A 14,474-nucleotide genomic window follows, 5' to 3' on the forward strand; every position below is an offset into this window, starting at 1 on the left:
TACCAGGAATAGTCTGGAATAAAACCCTTGACCTTGTTCTTTTGCAGGTACCTCTTGAATTGCTTTCATGTCCATGAGAGCTGAAATTTGTTTTTGTGCCTCTGCCCTTTGATTTTGTGGCAAGTTTGGCATGCCTCTCATTTTTGGAAGGGTGTGAAAGTGGAACCTGTAGCCTCTGTCTATAATGTCCAGAATCCATTTGTCTTTTGTAACAATATGCCAATTTTTGAGAATAATGTCAGTTTTCCGCCCAAAGGTGCTGCCATTAAAGCTTTGCTTGGCAGGTGTAGGGGGAAGTCATTGTGTCTGTTTTCTAAAAGACTGTGATCTATCTTCTCCACCTCTTGGGGTTGGTGCTTGCCACTGTCTGGCTCTGAAAGATCCTTGAGGTTGCCCTCTACCCCTTGGACGCCTGTATCTGCCCCTTTGAGGTCTGTCCTGGCTGGAAAGGACCAATTTTTTGAAGGCCAGTTTCTGCTGAAACGTGGAGGCTGTACCTGCAGGAAATCTTTCACTGTTTGAATTGATTTCGCTTTTTCCTCCATTTTCTTTAGCACCTCCTCAGCTTTAACACCAAACAATACATCTTTTGAAGAGGTGCATCTAATAATTTAGCTTTGACATGATCTGGTAAGGTTTGCTCTTTGAGCCAAGCATGCCTACGTATAACAGACCCCATAACAGCAGCTCTACATGAGGCCTCTAAAGCATCAAAACCACACTGCAAGGTATGTTTACCCACTTGCTCTGCACCATGCAACAAATCCTGCAACTCTTTTAAATCTGGTTGTTCTGGTTGTGTCATCTTGCTTTTCAGCTGAGATATCAAAAACTGTTGATACTTTTAACATATGGAACTGACAGTTTAATGCCCTCATGGTTAAAGTGGCCGAGGTGTACACCTTTTTCCCCCACCTTTCTAAAGCTCTGGAATCTCTCTCTGAAGGTAATGGGTTTTTAGCAGTAGAGGCCTTAATTCCCTTGGGACCCTGTGAAATAGTTTCTGGGTCAGCAGTATGGCTTTTATATAAGAACTGGTGAGAATCAGGAACCCGGTAATACCTGTCTGGTTTAACAGGAGATGGAGGCAAAGAATCAGGATTAAGGCTGGCTTCTGTGTACACATCATCCAATATATCTAAAACAGGAGGGAATAGCCAGAGGCCTATGCTGGGGGAGCAGAAGAAATTCCCTGAGCCTTTTCTTGGAATCTGAGTAATCTTGGCCTTCCCAGTGAAAGTGTTCCCTCAATGTATGCAGGGTTTCCCCAAAAGAGAAGTCCTCAGGGGGGGAGACCGAGGGAATAGACTCCTCTGCATCAGAGTCTTCGAATGGAGAATAGGCATAATCCTGGTCCTCAGATAGTTCTGAGGTAATAGAAGCTTGATCTGAGGAAGGGTAGTCTTCCTCTAATCTGGGTCTTTTGTCAGAGGGGGGTTGAGAACCCCTGATAAGAGTAATCAAATCCTCAGCCATTTTAAGCATCTGTTTTTTAGGCATGGTGCCTTGAGAGGGGGTCTGAGGAACTTGTTTTTTGGTTTTCATGGCTGTTTTAGATTTAGTGAAGGCTTTAATAGAGAAGGAGGAAGGCCTGAAGACCCCTTGAGAAATGGCAGGCCTGTCTAAATTCTGAGTTTCTCCGCCAGGAGTGGCGTCGGTATCTGTAGTAGGAATGGGGGCAGAGGAGCCTGCGACCTCGGGTACTGAAGACACCGGTAATGCATTGTCATCGGTACTCAGGGGCTGTGTAGGCGCCTCGCTGAGTACCGGAGAACCGGTAGTTGGCCTTAGCGTGGTTTCAGTAGGTGGTGCGGACCTCGTATGTCGGTCCTTATCTTTGCGTTTTTTGCTCAAAACTGGAGTCAGAGTATCCGACGACATAATATAATTAAATTTTTTGCCAAAAAAGTGAAGGGCGAACTCCGCCTGACGCTTAATAGTGCGTTTGTTGAATCTAGCACAAAAATGGCAGGCCGAGACGTCATGGTCTGGGCCTAAGCAAGGTATACAGAAAGAGTGGAAATCCTTATGCGGTATTTGCTTCCCACATGAAATGCAATTATTAACGTTCTGCTTCGGGCACCGCGTGGCAAGAAAGACTGAAGAAAATGGCGTCGGCTGCCTCTTTTATACCGCTGCCGCACTGACGTCAGGGAAGAAGCGACGCCGGACCTAGACTTTGGAATTCGGCCGACCGAGGACCCGCCTGACGGCAGGATAACCCATCTGTTATGACTGCAGCTGTATGCACGATGAACATCAGTAGCAAACACTAATTAGAAAAGTCTGTGCAGTGAAGAAAGTTGGTCCCTATTCTGCAGTAATTACAAACATTCATAAGTTAAGAGATTGTGTTTAAATGCAAGAGTTCTTCAAGGTTTATATCAATGTTTTTTTATGTAAATTTATGTTAAATTGATGCATTTTTACAGGCTTACACAATATCAGTGCCCAGTGGTATGATCTGAGTGGTCAATAAAGTAGTATGACTTTAGTGACCAGCACAGCCCAACACAATATATGTTTGTTTGCTTGTGTGTGTGTGTCTCTGTGTGCGCACACACACACACACACACACACACACACACACACATGTGCATTCACTCATGCAGAAATCTTTGCAATTAGAGTAAAAATCATATTGACCAGGCAGTGTGAGTGTAAAACTTGAGCAACCAAGAAAATAAAGCCTAGTAATTTCTGAGCCACTAATTCTGGATCACTTGTTTGACTGCAGCACTCAAGTCATGTTTTAAATTTAACTACAATCTACTTTTTTACTGTTCTTGGTACAATGCTCAGTAATCACCATCTCTCATGTTCTTTCCCACAGAAAGTTACAGATGCTGGATTGTCTTACCTCTTCTTCTCAATCATGTTTTGGATGTCTTCTGAAGTGATGTCCCTGAAAGTTTCTGAAGCAGTTTCAAGAGCAGCATATTCAGCAGGTGAGATAACTGAACAAATGTTAATGAAAATTTAAAAAGTAATACATTACAGTACTTTATTTCTGTTGAAAAATGACCACTGCGATAAAAATATGACAGAGATTGCAAACAGTACTAATTATGACTCAGTAAGAAATAGAATATATAGTGTTAGAGACAGTGAACATCATTCACCAAACAGACCCAAGGCATTTGACTTTGATATGTGGAAAATGAAAAGACTATGCATTCTGCGATTACTTGAATTTATAGTCTGATAATGACAGTGCGTTACAGCATTAGGAAGTGCTGCCCATTTAGCTTAGGTGGTTGCAAAATATTCCATGGCACTTACATGAAAGAAAAATGGGAGCTTGATTTCTTTTTAAACATTTTATACCATCAACACTCCATTTTTTAACACTTGCAACATATTATCACAATTCTTACATACTTTATGTTTTTGATCACTACTACCCTTTTGCACAACCACATTTTTTGTTTTTATACAGTTTCAATATTCCAAATGTTTCTGTACAATAAAAAAAAAAAAAAAACAGGAGAGTAATTTCTTTCCTGTCATGTCAAAATTTCTCCTTTCTATAAAAAAACACCTTTTCTCTTCCTTGAAAACAGGACACTAACCTGGTCAAGAATAGAAAATAAATGAAGAAGGTAATGAACCACGACCACCGCAAATGCACATCAGAGCAACAGATGAGACAGAGATTTAGAGGAAAAATGGAAAATAAATTTCAGCAAGTACAGAAGTGTCTGAGAGCCAGCATGCAAATGTCACTCAGTCCTTATTAAACTTGATAATATAGCTGACACTCTTGCAAGTCAGGATGCAAATATTCTGCAATCTGGGGATTCAGAGCATACAGGAGAAATAAAAAAAGGAAATGTCTTAACAAATAACTCAGAAAAAAATAAACTGACTAATGCATTTAATGCCAAGTTAAAATATACTAAAAAGAACATTACTCGAGCTACAGGGAATTAGAACATTATTCATTCACGCTACAGAAAATTACACCATCGTTCCAATGGAGAAGTTAGAAAAAAGAGGCGGTAAGGGGCAGGCTAAAAAGAAGAAATCTAAAGTGAATTTGGAAGGATTAAGAAGAAAGACTGAGGTTGACAACATGGCTCAAGTTGGGGAAGTACAAAGACAGCTAGGTGAAAACTGTATGCTTGCAAATAATGTAGGTGGTGAAAACATGAGATAAAGAAAACTAATGGTGATGAAGACGGTTATTCTGTAACAATGGAAAGGGCAGATATTACTGAATTAAAGGTTGAAGATTCTTCACATCAGATCAGCAATGATATATTAGTAATTCAAAATTCACTTATTAAAGGACAAATTATAATAAATACTGGATATTATGCCTGCAGTAACAAAAGCAAAGGATGTGGATAGGGCCTCAGTAGGCTTAAATGTGTATGGAGATGTTTCTATTTGTGTTGAGCTGAATCCTTAAAGACTCAGTGACGGTTAGCGGGGAAATTCCAGCCCTCGTCAACAAAGCAACCCATATAGATGTTAAGACTTACTTTTCACAAGTCACACTTAGAAAGGGGAGCCAAAAGATATTTTAGGTAAATACCCACATGAAAAAAAGCCCATTCTAAAAAGTGGGAATGTGTAGGACATCTAAGCCAAATTTTGGACACACATATTTAGACAGGATGAAGTCACTTGCCAAGACATGGGAAGAAAATTTTTGCAGCAGACAGATTACAATATCTGACTAAAACAAGACAACATTTTTGCCAGGTCAGAAATTTAACAGTACATAGCAAAAACTGAATTAACTGGGATACCTGTTAATGCAAGGAGCATTAGTGATTTTTTTTTTCTTTTTTATTGGCAAATGTGCTGCAATCACATAGGTAACCATATGACCTGACGGGTGCTGGAATACAGAGGCTGAATGATTAACTCTGAGGGTATGGGACTTGCTCCTCACATCTGAGGGTACAGGGAGCTTGTCCCCCAGCAATAAAAAAAAAAAAAAAATGAAGGAGAAGAATTTAATATACTCTCTTCTACTGTACTTTGTCTTTTTTGTTGTTGTTTCGGGACTCTGCAATGTGAGTCCTGACATTTCAATAGGGAGCCATGTCTGAACAACACTGATGTTGTTTTTGTTTAACATGATTAAAGAACAATGACTAGAAAAGTACAGTTGTGTACACTTACCATAAATGTAGATGTTCGAGTGTATTCACTGTTGCAGTCATTACATTTGGGTAATCTGCTGGCAGGTTGCCCTCAGTCGGCCTGAATTCCAAAGTCTTGGGACCTGCGTCGGCTGCGGTCTTCTCTTCCATGACATCAGGTTGTCAGGGGTATAAAACATGCAGCCAATGCCATTTTCTTTAGTTTTTCTTGCCCCCGATGTCAGGTGCCCCCCAAAAGGTAGCAATATTTTATATATATATATATATATATATATATATATATATATATATATATATACACGCATCAATATAAACTTTACCTTCATCTACAAGCAAATACACCATATAGGTTGTAGAAGACAGAGAAGGAAAGATAAACTTTAGAATGACAGGGGGATGGGCGGGAGGGTAACCTGGACTGCAACAGTGAATACACTCAAACATCTACATTTTTGGTAAGTGTACACAACTGTACTATGTTCTTCGTGTTTCACTGTTGCAGTCATTACATTTGGATAGAATCCCAAAGCTATTGTTGGGAGGCTGGAGCTAAACAGCATTAGGTGCGGCTATAAGGCCCTGCAGCGGCAAAGCCTGCCCTGGACTTAGAGTAAAGAGGCAAATGGTAATGCTTTGTAAAGGTGTGAATAGAACTCCAAGTAGCAGCCTCTAGAATGTCTTTGGTTGGTATTCCTCTGAGAAAGGCTGCTGAAGTAGCTGCAGCTCTGGTGGAATGAGACCTTGGGCACAGGTTTACCATGGTGTAAGTAGCAGAAACGGATGCAGTGGCTTATCCACTTTGAAAATGTCTGCTTTGAAATAGCCTTTCCTTTTGATCCTGCAGCATATGACACTAGTAATTGCTCAGTTTTTCTTAGAGCTTTAGTCCTGCTCAAGTAGAATCTTAGCTGTCTGTGTACATCCAAGGAATGCAGAATTTTCTCCCCTCTGTTCTGCGGATTTGGATAAAAAGTTGGCAGATGAATTGTTTGGTTAAGAGCAACACTGGAAACCACCTTAGGCATAAAAGTAGGATTTGTCCTCAGAGACACCCTGTCTGGGTAAAATATGAGGGCCTGTAGCTCAAACTCTTCTTCTGAAGTAATTGCTAGTAGCAGAGCTGTCTTCCATGATAAGAACTTTATATCAGCGGTAGCAGCTGGTTCAAATGGAGGCAGGGTGAGCTTTTCCAACACATAATTGAGGTCCCATGCAGGTAATGGTGATCTTCTTGGAGGCCTTAAATTTTTGGCTCCTTTAAGATACTGCTTTATTAAAGGATAAGAAAAGATTGGTGGCTCTGTATTGTAGTGAGCCGAAATGGCAGAGGCATGTTGATGAGAAAGACAGGCCTTTGGTCAAGCATGTCAGTCAAGTATTGTAATATCTGAGGAATATGTGGTTCTGCTGTATCAGTTCCTTGTGCTTGATTCCAAGCACAGAATCTCTTCCATTTGTCAGCATAAGATTTTCTAGTACTAGGCCTTCTGGCTTCCAAAATGACATCCATCACAGCTTACTGAGAGGTGTTGTTTGTATGACTACATGATTAGCCATGCTGCCAGATTCAGAGTCTGTAGTTGATTGTGCAGGATCGGATTGTTTTGCTGGGACAGTAGCTGTGGTCTTTGAGGCAAGGTCCAAGCTGGGTATTGAGACAAGTTCCTTAGGATTGGGTACCAGTATTGGCGGGGCCAGTCCGGGGCAATTAATATCATCTTTGGCTTCTCTTGTCTGACTTTTAGGAGGACCTTGGGTAGAAGAGGCAGAGGAGGAAAGATGTCAACTGATAGGTTTTTCCAACTGAAGGATAGAGTGTCCACTTTCCATGCTTGTCTGTGATAAATCCTTGTGCAGAATCTTTTCAATTGATAATTTTGAGGAGAGGCAAACAGATCTATGTCTGGGCTCCCCCATTTCTCTGCTATCATGTTGAAGACTTGTGGATTTAGTTTCCACTCATGAGGATCCATAAGGTTTCTGCTTAAATCGTCTGCCAGAGTGTTTTGTTTTCCTAGCAGGAATTGAGCTTGAAGATGTATTTGGCAGGTCAAAGCTGTGTCCCACAGTGCCATGGCTAATCTGCAAAGGGGGTATGAGTGTGTGCCCCCTTGCTTGTTTATATATCACATGATTGTGGTGTTGTCCATCTTTATCAGTAGTTGCCCTGGATGAAGCAAGTCCTTGAAGGCTGTTAGGGCATTTTGAACAGCTAGCATCTCTTTCTGGTTGATATGTAGATGCATTTGTTTTGGTGCCCATATGCCCTGAATGCATCTTCCTGCCATGTGGGCCCCCCAGGCATAATCTGATGCGTATGTTGTTAAGGTTTGGCTGGCAGGGGGTAGAGTGAAGGGCCATCCCATGTTTTGGTGACAGGCCTTTGCCCACCATAGAAACTCCTGTTGCAGGCAGGGAATGAGAGGAATCATTGTTTCCAGACTGTGTGAATGTTGACTCCATAAACCTTTTAGGTACCACTGAAGTTTCCTCATATGCAGTCTTGCATATGGAATTAGTAGGATGCAGGATGCCATGAAGCCCAGAGCCTGCAGAATTTGCCTTGCAGAAGACTGTGCTTTTGTTGCCATCAGTTTGAAGTAAGTAGTCAGTTGCCTTTGTTTGTCTGGCGTGAGGTAAGCCATCTGGGCAGTTGTATTCAAGCTTGCACCCAGGAATGTTATCTTTTGAGAGGGTACCAGTTGTGATTTCTTTTCGTTTATTGTGTGCCCTAGGCATGTTGGAAGCCTTTTCACAAACGCTAGGTGTCGAAGAAGAGCGTCCTTGTTCTCTGCTTGAATGAGACAGTCGTCCTGGTAAGGATATATTTGTATACTTCTTTGTCTGCAAAATGCAAATACTGGTGCCAGGCACTTTGTAAAGACCCTGGGCGCAGTAGATAAGCCAAAGGGCAGTGCAGAGAATTGGTAATGCATTAAGCCAGCCTTGAATCTGAGGTATCTTCTGCACGACTGTCTTATTGGGACATGCAGGCATGACTCTTTTAGGTCTAAAGTCACCAGCCAAGCATTCTTGCCTAGCATGGGCAGAAGCTGCTGCAAAGTCAGCATTTTTAATTTTGGAATGTCCAGGTATGTGTTCAAAATCGATAAATCCAGTATTGGCCGCAAGGCGTTGTCCTTTCTGGGTACCAAGAACAGTCTTGAGTAAAAACCTTGTCCTTTTTCCTGTTTTGGTACTGACTGAATGGCCCTCATATCTATGAGTGATGTAACCTGTTTCTGTGCCTCTGCCCATTGATTTTTTGGCAGATCTGGCCAACCCATTGCCATTGGCAGAGTGTGGAAATGGAATCTGTATCCCTGTGATATGATGTTTAGTACCCACTTGTCCTGGGTTATTAACTGCCAATTTTGAGCAAAAAGTGCTAATTTTCCCCCTATGGGTACTGCCAAAAGATAAGTGCTTGGTGTAGGCAGAGGGAAGTCATTGGGATTGCTCTCTGTAGATTTGCGCTTCATCTCCTCCATATTTGGAGGTGGATGCACCCCATTGCTTTGACCTACATGAGTCTTGCGCCTGGTATCTGGAACCCTTAGGGTGTCTGGATTTGCCCCTTTGAGCTCTGTCTGACACAGGAAAGGACCAATTTTTGGTAGGCCAGTGTCTACTGAATCTTGGTGGCTGCACTTGTAAGAAGTCTAACAGTTTGCATAGACTTAGCTTTGTCTTCCATTTTCTTTAAAACTTCCTCTGCCTTAATACCAAACAGAGAATCATGCTGTAAAGGTGCATCTAGCAATTTAGCTTTAACATGATCAGGCAAATTTTGTTCCTTTAACCAGGCATGCCTCCTAACCACAGATCCAGTAACTGAGGCACTGCAGGAGGCCTCTAAAGAATCAAAACCACATTGCAAAGAATGCTTTCCAACTTGTTCAGCTGCATGCAATAATTCCTGCAAACCTTTATTTTCTGCACATTCTGAAATCAACATCATTTTCTGTTTCAGCAATTCCATAACATGCTGTTGGTACTTAAGCATATGAAATTGACAATTTAAGGCCCTGATTGCCAAGGTTGCAGATGTATAAACCTTTTTTCCCCCCATCTGTCCAGTGCCCTTGAATCTCTGTCAGAGGGGGTAGGATTTTTTGCTGTTGAGGCCTTAACTCCCTTTGGGCCCTGTGAAATAGTTTCAGGATCAGCAGCAGGGTTTCTAAATAAAAATGTATGTGAGTCAGGGACACTGTAATACCTATCAGGCTTACTGGGAGCCGGAGGTAAGGAGTCAGGGGTCAAGCTTGACTCCGAAAACACATCATCCACAATGTCTAAAACAGGGGGAATGGCTAAAGGCTTGTGCTGAGGGAGAAGAAGGAAATCCCTGAGCCTCTTTTTTGATTCTGAGAAGTCTTGACTCTCCCAGTGAAAATGCTCCCTCAAAGTATGCAAGGTTTCTCCAAATGAATAATCCTCAGGAGGAGATGCAGATGGAATAGACTCCTCAGCAACAGAATCCTCATAGGGAAGTATAGATAATTCCTGATCAGAAGAGTAATCAGAAGAAATAGAAACCTGATCTGAAGACTCATAATCAGTGTCTTGCCTAGGCCTCTTATCTGGAGGGGGATGGGTACCCCTGATCAAGGTAATAAGGTCTTCAGCCATTTTGATCATCTGTTTTTTAGGCATAGAGGCCTGTGCACGTGGCTCATGCATCAGTTTTTTAGTTTTAGAAGTTGCTTTTGTCTTAGGTTTTGCAACTGTCATCGGTTTGATATACAAATGTTGAGGTCTGAACACACCCTCAGAAGCCGGTGCCTGCTCAGCGGCATCCGGACCCATCCGAGGAAGATACATCCGTCAGTCCAATACCTTGAGTAAGTTGCGGCATGCCGGACTCCACATGAGTGTTGGTAGAGGCCTGCGACTCAAAGGTAGCGGGTATCAGGGGCTGCGAAAGCGCCCCACTGAGTACCGGCGAACCGGCGACTGGCTTAGGAGAAGCTTCATCGTCGGTTTTGGATTTCAACTGCCTTTCTCTGTCCTTTTCTTTGCGTTTTTTATGTACTCTGGTAGTCGGATTGCTATCTGACGACATTTCTGGGTAGATAAATCTGTTTCCAAAATACTTTGATGCAAAAATATACCAACGCTTAACAGTGCGTTGATTACATCTAGCACAAAACTGACAGCCAGGCACATTGTGATCAGGGCCTAGGCAAGGAATACAGTATAAATGGAAATCCTTATGAGGTATTTGCTTCCCACAAGTAATACAATTATTAACTTTTTCTGACATCGGTAAAAAGCAAGAAAAAAGTTTCCCCAATGGGGTACTTAGCTTTAGTGAAGACTTCGGTTCTGAAACTCAAACTCGAATATTTCAGTAGTCGGCCGACCGGCACTTGCAAAATGCTTCTGCTTCGGGCACCGCGCAGCAAGAACGACTAAAGAAAATGGCGTCGGCTGCATGTTTTATACCCCTGACATCATGGAAGAGAAGACAGCAACCGACGCAGGACGCAAGACTTTGGAATTCAGGCCGAGTGAGGGCAACCTGCCAGCAGATTACCCAAATGCAATGACTGCAACAGTGAAACACGAAGAACATCAAGTTGCGTGCGCGTGTATTTGCATACACAGATACGCTAACAACAATCAGGTGAAGCTGTTATGGCAGGAGGGGTCCACTACAAATGTTCATGTGCTAGCAGCTCACAACATGCTCACTGGCAGCCACTTTGCTCTAAAATGGCAAGTGTCCTAACTACCACTAACTCAATCATGCTTAATTACCTGTCCTTCTGGCCACCCAACCCTAACCTTAAAACTTCCGTCCAGTTCCTAACCCTAACCGTAGCACCTCTGCCCACTCCCTAACCCTAAATCCCATAACTGCTGTCTAAACTTAAAACTTCCCTTCCCTAAGGCTAAAGTCCCTGATCATCCCTTAAGCCTTAAATTCCACCACTCCTTCCCTAGACCTAAAGTCTACAGTCGTGCTCTAAACCTAAAACTCCACACATACTCCATAAGCTCCCTTCCAGCTCCAAAACAATAAGTGCCTCTCCCGCTCCCTTACCCTAAATTCAACTTCAGTTGGTGCCTAACACCCTAATCTGCAGTTCCACTCTATCCCCATTGCCACTGCACGTACCTTGCTCAAGCTGAGCTACTGTATTCAGTTGAGGTGCAGCAGCTCAACTCTCTTTGCATGGCTGCCACACCTCACCTGACATGTAGTCCAGTTTGAACATGAGTGGCAGCCCATGTGGCTACAAAATGCCAGAGTCCCTGGTTTCTAGTTAGTGGTCTTCAGGTACCTGAAACTTGGGCACTTGTAGACCCATAATATGGATTAAAGACTGTTACAAGACATGTGACTCTTAAACCTTTGATAACACCAATACCACAGACTGAGTAACCATGACAATAAAAACAATCCTGGAACAAATTACAATTATTGGAGTGTATAGATCACAAACGTCAAGTTTTGACCACCTAGAGGAATTCAAACATTTCCTACAAGAGACACAGGAAGGAAAAATGATAAGGGACAGGAACTTACCACAGACAGACTGGAATAATATTGAGTCTACAAGAATAGAAGGAAAATAATTTACAATGTATAAACAGGACCTCTCCATGATCCTGAGGAACTCAAGGAGAACGTCTTTTGAGCAGTGGAACCAAAGGTTGCCCTCCTAGAAACCCTGTCCACTTTGTAATGAGATAGAAATAAATGTGTGGTTTTAGCCCAAGTAGCAGCCGGCCAAAGATGTAGAAATTGATCTGGTAGAATGTCTGGGGTTTGTTTTGATGATGTTGATCAGAAATCTCATAATACAAACAGTTAGGGTAATTCAATGGACTGATTAATATACTTAGTAGACAAACTTTGGGAAAGAAAGGATGATGATTAAGTGCTACTCTGTCAGAAATGAAAAATAAAAAAGGATGTTTGACCACTAGAAATAATGTTTTCCATGACAAAATTTCAAAGTGCAACTTGAAGCTGGTTCAAAAAGGTGGTAATCAATTTAGAGAGCAATAAGTTTAAATTCCCACGATGATGTCGGACTTCTGGTGGTCTGATGAGATAAGGCTTTTGAAAAGAAAGGCTCAAAAGTCTGAGCCATGTAATAACCACATAATTTCTTTCATATTGTTAGAAATGGCTAACTGTACGTAAGTCTTTGTAGTGGAAACTTTATGAGAAGCTACCAAAAATATCTTGAACCACGGCCAGGTAAGGGACCTGGCTAGAAAGGAAGCGGAGCAGCCAAGCTAGCTGAAGAGATTCCAGATTGGGTGAGGAACTACCAGACTACGGACATGTTGTCTGTCTGAACTGCAAATGGTCTGTGGGTAGCACAAATGGTCTTCCGATAGGTAGGTTGTCTACACCAACCACCATTAGGAAATGTTGAATTGAAGTGCTACTATTCTTTCTATTTGGAAGTTTAGAACTAACTGGCCGCAGATCTAATTCCTCCTATGAATAATATATGCTGTGATGGCTCTGTACCCTTTAGTTAAACTAGAACTAAACTAAGGGAAACCGTATATCAAAAAGTCACACACACACCTACTCTAAACTATCATCCGACTATATAAAGTTTTTTTTTTTTTGAAAAGAAAAGATACTCTCACATTGACAGTTACTGCAGACTGCAAACAAAATGACCAGGGAACAAAACATACTGGATATTACTTGCATTCCTAAGGGGATTATTGCTACTTCATGTCAAGTTTTACCACCTTTGATGTGCAGTGACCACAGGGTTACAAAGGTAAAACTACTACTAGACAACTTTGATAAACTATAATCTAAACCAATGCACAAAAGATGAACAGATTACATGGAAGTAGAACCACCTCTATGTAAAACTAAAGGGAATAATGCATTCAGTGGAAAGGCAGATGGAATGTGCAAGTTTTGCAGGGCAACTTGTTTGAATAAAAAAAAATCAGAGATGTTTAACATCAGGGTCTAAACGTACAAGGCCATGAGAATAATTTTCCCTAAGAAGAAAATACTTAAGATGAGAGACAAAAACATATATAAGAAAAAGAGATTGAGCTATAACTTTGAAAAATAAAATAAATAAACTGGAAAGACAAATGAAACAGTGTGAGACAAGATTATGAAAATAATGAGGAAAATGTACATAAAGATATTAAGCATAACAGGAACTCACTTTATAGATATCTAAAGGTGTGGCAGGAAACCTACAATAGATAAACTGTGTCCACATTCTAACATTTATTCTTAAACACAACAGATTTTACATATATTTAAAACACCTTATGCAAAACAGTTTGGCTCCAAAAAAGGGGAGTCAACTTGTGACAGTGATACCCAGGTAATGTCAGATACAGAAATGAGCAAGACTATGTTAAAAAAGTAATAAGCAAACTGTCTGCAAGTAAAGCACAGGGAGCAAACAGAATTAGTATAAACAAACTGAGAACGCTTCAGTATAAACTTACAGTCCCATTACATCTGTTATGGACTAGTTCATTAAAGTCTGGAGAAACTGCTCAACATTAGAAATGTGCAGAACTTCCAAGACGGCTGCACACTGCTCAACAGCTTAATTTCAGCTCTCTCAGGGTGAAAACAGAAACTGAGAAAAGGGAACCAGTGAAATTGTCCTGCTGGTAATTAAATAATACAGTCCGAATGCTAGAATGCCAGAAAGAAGAAATTTCGATAACCTGAAAGGAAACCAACCAGAAAAGGTGAAGAGAAAACACTGACTGAGAAGAATCCTGCAACTATTCATCTAAAATCATTTCAAGCCACAGCTTTGATATAAAAAATGGCTTTTGGTAAATTAGAGGAAAAAATAAATGAAATGCACTCAGAGGTGATTAAAATAAATGAAACACTGAACAAATATACTGACTCAAATAAGACACGGAAAAATAAAAGAAACTTTTTATACAAACTGATAAAATGCAAAAATAAGAGGCTGAAATGAAGAAAATGTTGTCGAGTATGAGACTTCTCAAGAAGAGCTGTTTCAAAATATTGTAGAGTTAGAAGACAGAGTGTGCAAAGAAAACTTGAGAATTGCTGCCGTACCATAGAGACTGTATTTATTTTATGAAAGCACAAATAAGTAACTGATTAGTGTCCTACAGCAAAATTTTTTAACAGCTAGGGCGCATTCAGTGTATGCTCCAAACTTGGCCACGAGAAAGCAGCCAAGACCTATATTAGTAAAGATGCAATCATACCAGCAGATAGATTGAAGACATGCACTTTGCTAAACCCATCTTTAGGTAAAAGGTCAAAACCAGAGCATACAGATCCATAAATCTACTTTCTTGTTAAAGAATACATTGGTGAGGGTTATTCTGGATAATTTTATTGTTAGCATT

General features: G+C 41.1%; 1 protein-coding gene across 2 annotated transcripts in view; it reads right to left on the bottom strand.

The window, feature by feature from the left end:
* POLR1E (RNA polymerase I subunit E) overlaps positions 1–14,474 on the bottom strand; it is a 970,793-nt gene that overhangs the window by 459,261 nt on the left and 497,058 nt on the right. For both annotated transcript variants that reach the window (XM_044059632.1, XM_044059633.1), the window contains one exon: positions 2,861–2,957. In XM_044059632.1, coding sequence (XP_043915567.1) covers positions 2,861–2,957 — 97 coding nt within the window. The remainder of the gene's footprint in view (positions 1–2,860; positions 2,958–14,474) is intronic.

This window comes from Protopterus annectens, chromosome 17.part0 (genome assembly GCF_019279795.1).
Source record: "Protopterus annectens isolate FY-2018-M chromosome 17.part0, PAN1.0, whole genome shotgun sequence".
Taxonomy (NCBI): domain Eukaryota; kingdom Metazoa; phylum Chordata; order Ceratodontiformes; family Protopteridae; genus Protopterus; species Protopterus annectens.